The sequence below is a fragment of the Myripristis murdjan genome, chromosome 17 (genome assembly GCF_902150065.1).
Source record: "Myripristis murdjan chromosome 17, fMyrMur1.1, whole genome shotgun sequence".
Lineage (NCBI taxonomy): Eukaryota > Metazoa > Chordata > Actinopteri > Holocentriformes > Holocentridae > Myripristis > Myripristis murdjan.
The window spans coordinates 1209947-1223822 of NC_043996.1; the positions used below are offsets into that span (position 1 = coordinate 1209947).

Genomic DNA, 13876 nt, shown 5'->3' on the forward strand with positions numbered 1-13876 from the left:
CTGTATAAATATCAATTTTGATGGAAAAGTGCTCCTTAAGAGTGGGGTTTCCCGTTTCTCTTGGTCTTCGGGTGCCATCAAGTGGGATCCCTCGTAAACAGCCGCAAGTCCGTCACTGACCAATCAGCATTCATTAGCAAATGCTAGCGTGTTATGGCCAACAACAGCCCAAACTGTAGGAAACTGAAAGGATATAAGTTCTCACTAATTTCACTTTTAACCTATAATCCATACTGGACTTTCAGAAACTACAACAGTATTTGCGATTTTTCAACCATAAACAGGAGTAAGAGACAAATTTAGCCATTTAGCTCCATAGAGCCCCATTCATTCTGCACTCGCCCGCGATCACCCCCAGTGGAATTACGGTGGAACTGCAACCAAGTTTGATACAATGGGGGTTAATGGAGAGTGGCAAGGCTCGTCGTAGACGGGCTCTGGTATCGCTCTAACACAGTTAGCCAAACATCCGTCAACATCCTTTTTCAGCATCCTCAAGATCCTATACATTTTTAGGTTTGTGCTTTTCAGTTCAGACCACAAGTTATCAAATTCATGATTGATGAAATAAAAAAAAGAAAATGTAATTTAATCACTGAAACTGCTTTCTTAGATTTATTTTGAATACTCTTTAGCAATGCCAATAATTTTGACCGTTGTGTTTTATGAAAAATAATACTTTAAAACTGTTTAGAAAATGTGAATCATTATGGTTATTGTTAATTATATAATGGTTAAACTATCGTTTTTGCTCATTTTCCCAGAGGGAGCATTAACTCTGACCAGGAATGTGTTGGGCTAGCTGACCTTTTCCTGTGTGTATGGCCAACAGACTGCAGTGGCTTTGTGGCTGACAGGAATTAAGACTGATAACATGCGAGCCCTGACCTGAGTTAACCTCTGCAGTCAGAGGTTACTGACGGTTGAAGACAGCATGCATCCGCACCAACAGCCTCCACAGTAATAAAAGCTCTTATCATATTTTCAAAGGAGAATTCCCCCTTTAGAAAAATGTGATATTATTTTACTTTCCCCCCTGAACTGTTCTGCAGGACAGCAGTGATGCTATCGGTTAAATGCACACTTTTTTTTAATTTTTTTTTTTTTTATTCTGGCTGGCTCATCTGTAATACAGTCTGCTCTCTAGCAGACAATATGACATTATGACTCATTTTCATAGACTTTTTAAAACAAGTAATTATGTCTCATTTTAACGCCATCTAGGTGATAAATAGTGCTTAATTCTTTTAGTGTTTGTGTTGAAAAAATCTCTGCAGAGGTCAGCTTCAACTTGGAAGCTTGGAAGCTTTTTTGTAGAAGTGTAAGAACCTACGTCTTCACACATTTATGTCAAGATGCAGGGCATACAGAGTTTTTCCATTTGATTGGTTTATGAAAAGGTTCACACCACTCTCCTAAAAGATGCATAAACAGGCCCAAACCAACTGAAATTTCAATTGGTTTGAGCCTGTTTATGGTAACTGGACTGCATTTCTATAGCGCTTTTCTAGTCTACTGACCCCTTAAAGAGCTTTTCAGTGTTTGCCTCACATTCACCGTTTCACACACACAATCACACACACTGATGGCAGAGGCTGCCATGCAAGGTGCCAAGCTGTCCATCAAGAGTGGTTAGTGGTTCAGTGTCTTGCTCAAGAACACTTCAACACAGCTGGAGATCAAACCAGGAACCCTTCAATTACCAGACAGATCGCTCTACCTCCTGAGCCACACCGTTTATCTGATTGTAATGATTACAGGTGGATTTTTTAATTCTGTTTGGGCTTTGAAACTGTATATAATTGGAACATTAGGCCCCATGTCAGCACAGCTACTGTTACTGAGTGCTGGATGCTGGCTGGATGCTCCAGCTGCTAACTATTAGCCGCTTGTCATTCAAGTGAACTTCCCTCTGGCTAACATTTTTAAAAAATAACTGTCTTCATGTGTCACTTTCCAAACTAAAATGTCCATATGATATATGAGTGTACATAGATGACACTTTTGCTCAGATCTTCTGCACTTCCTGGATCAGTAGTGGTTATCAGATGGTGGCTCTGGGGACATAAAAACAGCCATGTGTGTGTTTGGAAGAGGCCAGCATCAGCCTGCAATGTGTCAAAGAAACGCTGCACATGGGAAGTGAACCCTGAAAGAGCCCTTGGCCCCCTACTAAACTGACAGATAAGCAAAGGAATACATAAATACATATATTTAAAAGAGATAAAACAAGTGAGCAAGGAAACAAACATAAATAGGTAGGACAATATCAAAAATGTCTACCTGTTCATTCATTAATTAACAGATAGATATTGATTTACATATTCATTTACATATTTGGCTCCACTGCCAGTAGACTTCATTATTCATTAGTAATACATCTGCAATGCCAACAGACGTAAAGAGAGCAACTTACTGGAGAATCTATTGCTTGCTGAATGTAAGCCGAAGTGAAGACAACACTTAAAATGCAGGTGTCACCATGGTCAAGGTCTTGGTGGGACTTGCTGAAATAATAGTTAATGGAGCACCCTCTTATCACCAGGTGGACACGTTTAATATAACCTTTGCCTCCTGTCACCGTGTGCATGAGTGTGTCGGAGTGTATGACAGACATTATTGCTGCTGTTATCACAGGCCGTTCTTTAAACAGTGTGCGAGTGCAAACATTTTGATGTTGAGACATAGCCAGATGAACTAATGAAGCCTCTAAAAAAATATGATGGTACCCTAATGTAGTTCATAGTAGTTCCTGGTGGTTAAATACAAACTGTGACCCTGTTTTTGCCTGTTTTGCCTCGTTCCCAGTGACTGGTGATACAGGCAGACACTTGACATATACAGACAGAAGAGGAACTGCTCTGCCACCATGGTCTAAGTGTATTACTTGTTAAATGAATTCGGTCTGGTAAAATTAAAATTAAATATTAAAACCTTTGAGTCATAATGATGTCTAGTGAAATAAAGCCATTTGTATCATATATGATACACATTTTCAATTCCGTTTTTCATTTTCAGTTTAATCAATACTTGACCAAAATACTGTTGTATACCTTTGAACACTTCCCCTGTTCACCCTGGACCATACCATTGGCACTTCAAGTACATATCATATATCATACACCAGAAAGGTCATGTAATAACATATTTTTTGAATTGAAATTTATATATATATATATATATATATATATATATATATATATATATGAATTTTCTGCCAATTCTTTCATAGTTCAGGCTTTATAGGGTTAACCCTTTGAAATCTGAGCAAATTCACTTGATTTCTCTCAAAAACATGCAAGGGAAAAAAGGCAGTTAGAAACTTATCAAAATAACAATAATTTTAAAAAATGTATATAAATTAAAAATGATAAAAAATGAATAATCAAAAATAAAAACATCAGCAGCAACAACAACATTATTATTATTATTATTATTATTATTATTATTATTATTTGCACTGTGCCACATGACACAAATACAGGAGAAATCTTGAAGGTGGGGGTGTCTTGCCTCTCCATTGTCTCTGACTGTGATTTTTAATTCTCCGCTAAAAGGTGTAGTTCCCCAAACTAAAACTTGTTTAGCAACATAAAGCAATCTGAGGTGTCGCCTGTTTGCAGACGACATTCAACTTTACATCTGTAGAGGGTCCACATTGTCTGTCTTGTAGCTCCTCGTTTCTTCTCCAGTTCATTCAACTCATCGTTAGTAATGCCACATGAGCAGGAGTTTAATCAGTAATCTGATGAAGATTTGCTTCTTCAGACTCATGCTCCAAACCAAAAGTTAGATTTGGGAACATATAGAAACATATCCAGAGTGTTGATTCAGTTGTTAGCTAGCTTAACAGAGGCAGGTTCATCTGTAGGTGACAGACAATCAGCTGCTAGTTTGACAGCTGTTGTAGTGGAATAATACAGATAAAGTGAGGCAGCTGGTTGACTGCTTGAACAGAAACCTCTTGTATAAAATAAAATATTGAAAAGGCTTTGGCTTACTTGTGTTTTTATTTTCACTTGATCAATATGATGAACAATATAATTTATATCTTTTTTTCTCTAGTTGTATTGCATCTACAGAACTTGAACTGGACTAGAATGTATTTTCTTATCCAAATCAACATAGCAGGATGGTCAGACTGGAGGCCATTTTTATGTGCATCATTACAAAGAGTTGTGGCTGTTTCTCCGGGCTCATTAGTGTATTCCAGTTGAGGGTAACTAGAAATGTTTATTAATGACAGCAACAGTACAACATATCTTCTGTTCTCACATTATGATACACTTTACCACCTTCAAGCTCTGTGGTGGCACCAATGTAAAAAATCATGTTTACACTGTGGAAACGTACAGTTTTCATATAAAACCATTTCCAATGCAAAAGTGCATATTCATCAGTGAGAAGAACTAGACCTCTGATTGTCAATGACTGAACATGTTTGTTCCTCCATGATTTTCAGCAGCGTATTATGGAAGAATTTGGAAGAATCCCAGCTGCTTTAGATAAGTGCCCACCAGCCTGTACATGTGATGTCTGTGATTTTAGTTTTTTTTCCTGGTTACAAATGAATTCCAACATGTTAGTGGAGACTGAAATCAGTCTGTGTGGTTGGGCCGTAGTGCTTTGAAACTACAATAAATTAGCTTATTTTGTGCCAAGTTTAGCATTTTGTTTTGCTGTGTTTTGAACACTACTTGGTTATCTACTAGAAATTAGCATTTAATCCAGTGCATTAGAGCTCTGCTCCATCCATGTCACTGAAATATACACCAAAATAGATATGATGACAGCCATTTTCACTGCTCTCTTCAGTCAGACATTACATGCAAAAGAGAGAGCTATATGTCTGTTAAAACAGTTTTCAATAAAATAGTAGCTCCTTCTGTTCTGGCTGCTCAAAGGCTTACATTTTTTCCCTCAAAACATGTAGATATACCTGGCCAGTAAAAGGGACTTGGCATTTAACTGGCACTTGTAGATGAAGTTTTAAGTTAAGTTTAAGTGAAGTTCATATTTTTCAAATCCCATCATCACTGAGTATTGCTGTGGTGTCATGCCACTTATGCCACTCATGCCATACATTAGCTTTTGCTGAAGCAACACCCCGGTTCCAGCAGTGAAAAGATTCATTAATCCCATGGATGGCCTTCTTTGCAACTCCAGGGGATGTAGACTGTGGTTCACACTAATATATTTGTGTCACACAAATCAAGTGAGCCCAAATGCAGACTGCAGAGTTTACAAATGGTGCAGCACCCCCTGCTGGCCCATTTGCTGTATACTGTTTTTGCAGGTAAAAAGAGTTTGTTGGTGGAGTAGCAGGACAGACTGGAGACTGGACCAACAAACTGGGGATGGTGAGCAGAGACTAGGCAGTAGACTGCTAGTTAGTGAACTAAGCCCCGGCTGCTTTAGAAAGGAAAAACAATAGTATAACAAACACTTATCTCCTTAAATTAAAAGGCAGTTGGAAAACCAATTTGCCCTTGGGGGTCAATAAAGTATTTCTGATTCTGATTCTGAAACAACAGTGATCCCTACAACTTATTAATGCCTCAGTGGTCTATGGAATTGTGTTCCTACTGTTTACAGGTACCTGGTTTCAATGCAATGGAATTGCTGTGATCCATTTGCTTCTTTTTTTTCTTGAGATATTGGCATTCTATAAAAAGATAGCTCCTTTTTTTGTTGTTGTTGTATCTATTTGTACAATACGTTGCACAACACATCTTTCCTTTTTTAGATGTTTTTTTGTACTGAAGCTAAACGGTAAAGCTGCCACTCATTTTTTTTTGATAATGAGGTGATGCTCCATGTGCACCCTGGCTCCCTCCTGCAGTTACGAGATAGAATGGCCTCTTCTCAAAGCAGGAAGGCCAAGGAAGGATCCAGCCTTGTGTATATGTCTCTGGTATCATGCATCATTTTCTTGCTTTTTAATTTTTTTTCTTTTTATGGACACCCACTTCTGTGTACACACAGGTCTGTGGGATACCTACAGATTGGAAAGGATACACCTTACCCGTCCTTCAAAATCCACTGGATGAAGGCTACATTTCTCAATTTCTCAACTGTATTCGAAGGATCCTTCCAGTTGGAATGGCTTTCCATCTAGCAGCTGAGAAATGCTGTCTACCACAGCTACAGCCTAGGTTTTGAGAACCAGCTGGAGAGAGAGAGGTGAGGGGGGTTGGGGGACACCATACAGCTTAATAGCCACACACAAACACGTACCAAAAAGGAAAAAAAAAAAAAAAGAAAGAAAAGAAAATAGAGAGAAAACCGGTCTCTAGGCTGGAGCTGTGCCAACTGTATTTTCTTGCAGTGGAAAAAGAAATGCATCCTACTTTCAGCCTAGTTTACAACCAATATGTGAGTTTTTACCTTATACTAGAACTGCACAATTATAGAATTGTTTTTCGACAATTGAAAGAGTGTGCCGACCTCTGTGCCCCCCTGACATGAGACATATTTTCCCGGCTGTATTTTTACTACAATGATGAAAAAGTGCTTTTTTTGTTAAAAGAGCAGCGTTTGCTGTTAATGTCAATATATTGTTTCACTATTGCTTTTTAAACACAACAACAAATGTGACATCGATCCAGGTTTGAAAGGATGAAAGAACAAAATTTGAGTTGATGTCAGACGTTGTGATGTTACATCCCGATACGGTAGGTGGCAGTACGCACCTCAAACCTTGTTTGCAGTCCGTCGGTAAAACAGGGAAGAAGACGAAGCGGAAGTGTTACTTTTCCGTGTTGTTGTGGTTTCCGTGTCCTCTTGTGAGTCTCTTGTCAGCTTGTGCGAAACTTTCATGAGTTAGCAAAGGGCGCTCCCTCCTCGGGTCGTCATGTTTCCTCTGAACATCAGCCGCAGGTTTCGTCCTTGCATAGTTTCGCAGGTGTTGAGCGGCGTCCACCCCGCAGCCCCGCCACATGGCAGGCGCTTCTCCGCGGCTGCTGTCAGAGCCGTGCCGGTGCCGCTGCAGGCGCTCCGTGCTGGCACAAGGTCGTTTCTCCAGCTCTCCACCAAGGTATTCAGCTCACATTTGAGCTCCTCAGACGACAGGATGTTGGATGTGACCTTCGCAGTATGTTGTGTGAGAAGTTGGGCGTCAGTGTCCAGTTAGTTGACCGTTGAAATGGCTGTAAACATGCCGTCCTAACCAGCTGGGCTTAGCTAGCTGTAGCTCTGTTCTGCAGAGAGATGGACAGACAGACAGAAGCCTTCATTGTCATTGTGTACATACAACATGAGCTGTACTGCTCTTCTTGCTTGGTTTGGTAATACACTACTCACAAAAAGTTAGGGATATTTGGCTTTTGGGTGAAATTTATGGAAAATATAAAAAGTTCACACTACAGTGATATTATATCATGAAAGTAGGGCATTTAAGTAGAAGCATGCACTGGTGATTTCCTCATCTCAAACAATTTCTTGAAACAAAAGCCAACAACAGTGGTGGATATACCACAACAAAAAATGTCAGTGTCAATAACTTGTCATGTGCCCTTGAGCATCAATTACAGCTTGACAGCGACGTCTCATGCTGTTCACAAGTCGACTTATTGTCTGCTGAGGCATGGCATCCCACTCTTCTTGAAGGGCGGCCCTCAGGACATTGAGGTTCTGGGGTACAGAGCTCCGAGCCTCTACACGGCGACTCAGCTGATCCCATAGGTTTTCTATGGGATTCAGGTCTGAGAAAGTGCAGGCCACTCCATTTGAGGTACCCCAGTCTCCAGAAGCCGTTCCCTAATGATACAACCTCGATGAGCTGGAGCATCAAACACCTGATGTGAATTTTGCCGTTAAACTCCTTGTTAGAGAACAGCAACTTGTGCAAAAAGTACTGAAACACTGAACAGTTGGACATGTGCATTCAAAAGTTTACAGAAGGTCACATTAAGTTCACCTGGAAAGATTATAATGCATTTTAGGTTCATCCTGAAATTTCACCCGAAATCCTAATATCCCTAACTTTTTGTGAGTAGTGTATGTGCTGTGTCATTTGAAAAGCCATTCGTATGAGAGGCAGGTAGAGTGCAAAGCGGACATTAAATAGTTCCATTTAACACTGACTGCTCAGCACACCTCCTTTACTTTGCCGAAATGTTAGGGAAAAGATGATATGGTGATTTTCTGCCCATGACTCCCTATTTTGTATTTAAATACATCATCCACTGCAACATGTGACACTATAATGAAGGCTGTTACCAAGGTTAAGTTGCTCCTTTTCTGTTTCTTTCATTCATTTATTCATTCTCATGTATTTAGCTCATTCCAGGGTATATAGAACAAAGAAAACACATACTTAAGACATGCTTACCCATAGTCCAATTGAAATGTTTTTACACTCTCTGTGAACAACAGCAAAAAAGACATACTCATATGGCCTGCCGCTGTCTTCAAAACAGCAGACATAGGATCAATAAAGTTGGCTCTTTCAATTTACATCAACTTAAAACAGTCAAGTCCTCCCAGTTTTTCTCAGGGTCCACGTTCAGTCTTAGTCATTCAGTCCCAGTCCACACAGTGAAATTAAGAGCCATTCAGTTTAATTTTGCCAAATGCAAATTGCAGTAATCCCCAGTGTTTCACTGTAATACAGTGGAAACTGAAATCGTATTACTCTGAAACCTGCATGAAATTCCCTTTTATTTCTGTCATAAATGTTTAAAAACCACTGCTTTGTCCAGTGAAGATGCACTTTGTTTTGTTAAAGTCTAAAAGACTTCATCAAACACTGCATAAATTAACTTCATCACCAGTTTCATAGGCAAAACTACTTTTTAATTTTTAAAATATTTTGTATTTTAAAAGTATTTTAGATGTATTTTTTAGTACAGAATATTTAATTTAAAAAAATTGTATTATCAATCTAATTATTTAATTTTCCCCATTTTTTTCCCTCTTATGTTTTTTTGTAGTGTAAAACAGGTGTTTTGAAATGTTGATATGTGTATAGACATGTTGGACCTGCACACCGAGTGGGTTCAGATGCCTGCACTGCACTCCATGTGATTTGGATTTTGTGTCATTTCTCATATCAGGTGGAGTCCCGGTGTCTCTCCACATCAAGCAGCAGTGAGGAGGGGAACCTCATTTACACCGGCAGCCTCGGCACAGCTGTCCGTGGTGCGTCACTCACACCCAAAGCCCTCTGTTTTTCTTTCCATCTGTCTTCTCCCTGTCCTCTTCAAGTGGATTAAAGCAGTTATTTTTCAGAATGTTAGCTGGGGGGAAGTCCAGCTCAATGGCAGAGGGCTAACAGTTAGCATTTGGAGCATCCAGAGACAGCACCACTACTGTCCTACAGAGCAGCTGGGAGGAAGGGAAAGAATATCACATTTTTCAAAATGGGTGAACTATTTCTTTAACCCCAGTGTCTCTGTTCATCTCTCTTCATGTTGCGTTTGTTTTCTCAGGGGTGAAGATGTTTTCCTACACCAGCAGTGGCGCCAGCTTGTGCCTGATGCCCCACGTCATGTTAAACAGCGGCCTGGCCCTGCAGAGCTTACCCGTGCAGGCTGCCTTCTGCGGTATCATCGGCTTCTTCACCTTCCTCACCCCCGTCCTTCTCCATCTCGTCACCAAGGGCTACGTGGTGCGGCTCTACCACAAGGCCGACAGCGACACCTACACCGCCGTCACCTACAACTTCCTCCTGATGGAGAAAAGGACTGTGTTCCAGCAGAGGCAGGTGAGGATCCCAGAGGTCAGCAAGATGTTCACAACCTTTTACGCCGACAAGACGGGACTGCTGGTCAACCCCGACCTGTTCCCTCTAGCCCACGACTACAACCACCTCATGGGCTACGATCAGCCTTTCACATTTGATACGGACGATTTAGAGAGGCCGGATAAAAGTTGAAAAAGTGGCCGGACTGAAAATAAATGTCTTTGTAGCTGTAAAATATGAACGTATGTGGTTCTCTGTGTGTTTTGTATCTCTGTCGCTTAAGGTTTATGAGTCCGTCAATATTATCAGTATTTATTTGGCAATACCACAGCAAATAAACTGCCATGTCTGTAAGAGAAAATGTCAAACAAGCTTTCCCATAAAACAGCCGTTTGCAACCAGTCGACTAGTGTTTGGATAATTTCTTCACTATAATGAGCTATAGATTCATAGATTTGTGCATTTGCAAGGAAACATTTCATATTTTTTCCAACTTTCCCATCACCATCCGGGTTCACAAGGCACAAAACTGTAGGTTTCATAAATTTGAATTCCTCACCAGAGACCTTATACTGAAGCCTATAAGTATCAATGGTAAAACAATTTTTGGTCACTTTTTGTGTTAATATTTTTATCTGTGTAAGTAAACACAAAGCATACACATCCAAAAACTTCAATCTTGTCACTAGTTTGCTCCCATGGCAGTTTCACCATTACCATGGAAGACTGTGACGCCAGCTAACCTGGAGGTGAAATATGAAGTCTATAGGTATCCTGCAGAGGCACATATGGTGCTTTTCCACTAGTACCTACTCGGCTCGACTCTACCTGCCTCGACACGGTTTGGGTGGTTTTCCATTACAATTGAGTGGCACCTCGCTGTGGGTGGAGTCGTCATAGCAAGGCGGCGCACTGTCCAGCTCCCTCTGGATTCTTTGGGCCGCCACCAAGCACAGAAAAGTCTCCACCTCTTCATTTGACCACGGTACCGGTTTGCTTGCCATTTTCCGACTTTGACAACTTCAGCGGTGATCAATGTGCACAGTCGCTGTTGCTGGGTTTTTTTTATTTATTTATTTTTTTTTAAAATGCCGGGTTTGGTTGTCGTGCAGGAGTCGCTCTCATATGTCGTTACTCCCTGTCCAATCAGTGGCCTGCACGGTGTTTACGTCACATTTCGGCTCGACTCAGTTCGCTTGGAACCCTGGCCGAGTAGGTCCTAAAATAGTACCTGCTTCCAGGTACTACCGCGTAATGGAAAACCTTACAAACCAAGTAGAGTCGAGCCGAATAGGTGCTAGTGGAAAAGCGCTAATAGTGCGTAAAAGTGGCCAGCGCTCTGCTGAGTCAGTAACTGCAGAGCTCCAAACCTCCTCTGGCATCAACATCAGCACAGAAACTGAGTGCCAGGAGCTTCATGGCTGAGCGGCCGCATGCAAGCCTTATATCACCGAGCAGAACGGCAAGTGTCAGATGGAGCGGTGTAAAGCACGCTGCCCCTGGACTCTGGAGCGGTGGAAACGTGTTCTGTGGAGTGACCAATCATACTTCTCTATGTGGCGGTCTGATGGACGAGTCTGGGTTTGGTGAAACCAGGAGAACGTTCCCTGCCTGACTGCATTGTGCTGACTGTGCAGTTTGCTGGAGGAGGGATAACACTATGGGCTGGTGTTTCTGGGCTCGGCCTCGGCCCCTCAGCTCCACTGAAGGGAAATCTGAACGCTTCAGCTCACCAAGACATTTTGGACAATTCTCTGCCTCCAGCTTTGTGGGACCAGTTTGGGGAAGGAAGGCCCTTTTCTGTCCCAGCATGACTGAGCCCCAGTGCACAAAGCAGCTCCATAAAGGCATGGCTGGCTGAGTTTGGTGTGGAAGAACTGGACTGGCCTGCACAGAGCTCTGACCTCAACCCCATCCAAAACACCTTTGGGATCAACTAGAACAGAGATTGTGAGCCGGGCCCTCTGGTCCAACATCAGTGTCTGAGCTCACTAACGCTCTTCTGGATGAATGGGCAAAAATTCCCACAGACACACTCCAACATCTCATAGAAAGCCTCCCAGAAGAGTGGAAGCTGTTCTGCTGCAAAGGGACAAACTCCATATTAATGTCTATGGATTCAGAATGGGAGGTCAGAAAGGCTCCTGTAGCTGTAATGTGTAGGTGGCCCAATACTTTTGTCCATATAGTGAATGTATATGTATATATTTGTAAAAAAACAAACAAATCACAACTCACTTTTAATGTTCAAGTCTGTTGAAGTTGTGATGAGTGACTTCCCATCTATTATTCTGACATACAATGGCTCTCTGTAAAAATGTCTCTGGACCAAAATGAGAAGTAATGAGAGTTTGGAGGAAGTGTTGTTCTAAAAGGTGTGCTTCCTGTTGTATGAATGCTGTTGTTGCACCAGCAAGTGGTCTAACTATATTGGTAATGTAGAAGAAGTGTGCTGCCACAGTGCAGTTTGTGTCCAAAGACAGTCCAGTTTCAGCTCTGTACACTGCACTACCACCCAGGATGTTTCTACAAAGGATGCTGCTGTCTGCCAGTATACTTCTGAAGTCAGTGCCTGCTTTTGAACAGGAGAGGTTTGTTTGTGCCTCAGATAGTATGGACATACGGTACAGCTACAGAGGTGAGTATAGCAGAGGAAGGAGGGTTTATCATGGTTCAGCTGTCAAAACTAATAAAATCTCATAAAGACCATGAAAATATTTTGTAAATGTTGCCAGATCACTGATTCTTGGGAATTTGGATAAATCATGTCCCGCTAAGAAAAATGCTATTTCTGTTGGAAATTTACAACATTTTAATGAATAAAAAGAATCAAGGGCATAATCAGGGGGTCCTTTGCACATTTGTAAGGTTCTTTTATAGGTTTATTTTTAATTTTTATTAACTTAATGTCTATATGTTGGCCCATGGCCTACAAAACCAGTTGTCCTTGGATAGGAGATAATCATTTCAACTTGATTAAAACAACAAAAAGTAATAATTTCATTGAATAATATCTTTACCACATGAAAGAGTACATCATAATATGTATTAAAAACTACAAACGATGGGTTTTGAACAATATTTACTATCATGTGAAAGAGCAGGTTTTTGTCACCACCGTCAGACGTCACCACCGTCAGGTTTTCTGTGTGACGGTGATGACTGAAGTCTGAAAAATGCTTATAACAGAGCTCAGGATTCTTATTTTTTGTACCAAATAGTTAAATAAAGTTGTTAAGCAAGAAGCCATTGACTTGAGTGGTATAAATTTTGGAAATGTATGTTTTAATGAGGCCACTGTCACCACCGTCAGATTAGTGTCACCACCGTCAGAGGCAGTTATATTGGTTTTAAATGAATATTCTTACAATATGTTTCTTTGGTGCTGTTGAGTTATTAAAGTAATAGTCTCTTTAATACAAAAATATGTTTTTCAAATAAAAAAAAAAACATTACGGTGACGGTGTTGACAAAAACCAAGTAGCCTAATAACTGGAAAAACCTATTTTATGAAAAAAATGCAAAATGTGGAGGTTGCACCAGTACATTGCTGAACAGCCAAGACCTTGGCCTATAATGATATACCTTCAGACTTTGTAATTTAATGCACTTTTTTTTTTCAAAATTAAAACCTGTTTTATCCAAATTCCCAAGAATCAGTGAGATATTTTCTAGTCACTCTGGTCTACAAGTATAAGCAGCAGACCATGACCTAAAAGATCTCTAAGTCTCTGGGTCACAGGTCCTGTTCTTTAGTGGCTTCTGGAAGTTGTTCAATTGTTTAACGTTTAAATGTGATCATTCCATGTATTTGGCATCAGGTTCACCAGTTCCCTGTGAGGCCAGTCACTCAGCTGAAGTTTTTTTTTTTCTTTTTTGTTACAGGAGGAATGTATTACTTTTCTGCTTCTGTTACCCCCTGTTTCATTGGGATGAGGAACATTGTCGTAAGCTACACGGTGATTCCATGTAAGAGTTATCATCAAAAACTCTACAGTTTTGTTGAACACCATTCATCAGTACACAGGATTCCAAAGACCAGTTGAGATCTTTGAAATGATGTTTTGTTTTATTTGATTATTATAAAAGTGAAACCATGACCTTGGTCTAAAAAAGATCCAGCCTTGATTTTGTTCATCTAAAAGGCCATTAAAGGAATAGTTCACCCATTGTGTTACATTGACTCATGTT

General features: G+C 40.6%; 1 protein-coding gene across 1 annotated transcript; it reads left to right on the plus strand.

Moving 5' to 3' along the window:
• Window positions 1–6720: 6720 nt before the first annotated feature.
• Window positions 6721–10089, plus strand: tmem70 (transmembrane protein 70). The gene is made up of 3 exons (XM_030073566.1): window positions 6721–7036; window positions 9057–9141; window positions 9432–10089. Exons 1-3 carry the CDS (start codon window positions 6854–6856, stop codon window positions 9875–9877), a joined length of 714 nt encoding a protein of 237 aa, XP_029929426.1. The 5' UTR covers window positions 6721–6853; the 3' UTR covers window positions 9878–10089.
• The last annotated feature ends 3787 nt before the right edge of the window (window positions 10090–13876 follow it).

What these genes read in the sequence shown, in the direction of transcription:
- tmem70 (XM_030073566.1), top strand. Translation starts at nt 6,854, where the DNA reads ATGTTTCCTCTGAACATCAGCCGCAGGTTTCGTCCTTGCATAGTTTCG. An exon ending in TTCTCCAGCTCTCCACCAAG is followed by an intron (nt 7,037 to 9,056) that starts GTATTCAGCTCA and finishes TTCTCATATCAG; the next exon opens with GTGGAGTCCCGGTGTCTCTC. An exon ending in CCTCGGCACAGCTGTCCGTG is followed by an intron (nt 9,142 to 9,431) that starts GTGCGTCACTCA and finishes TTGTTTTCTCAG; the next exon opens with GGGTGAAGATGTTTTCCTAC.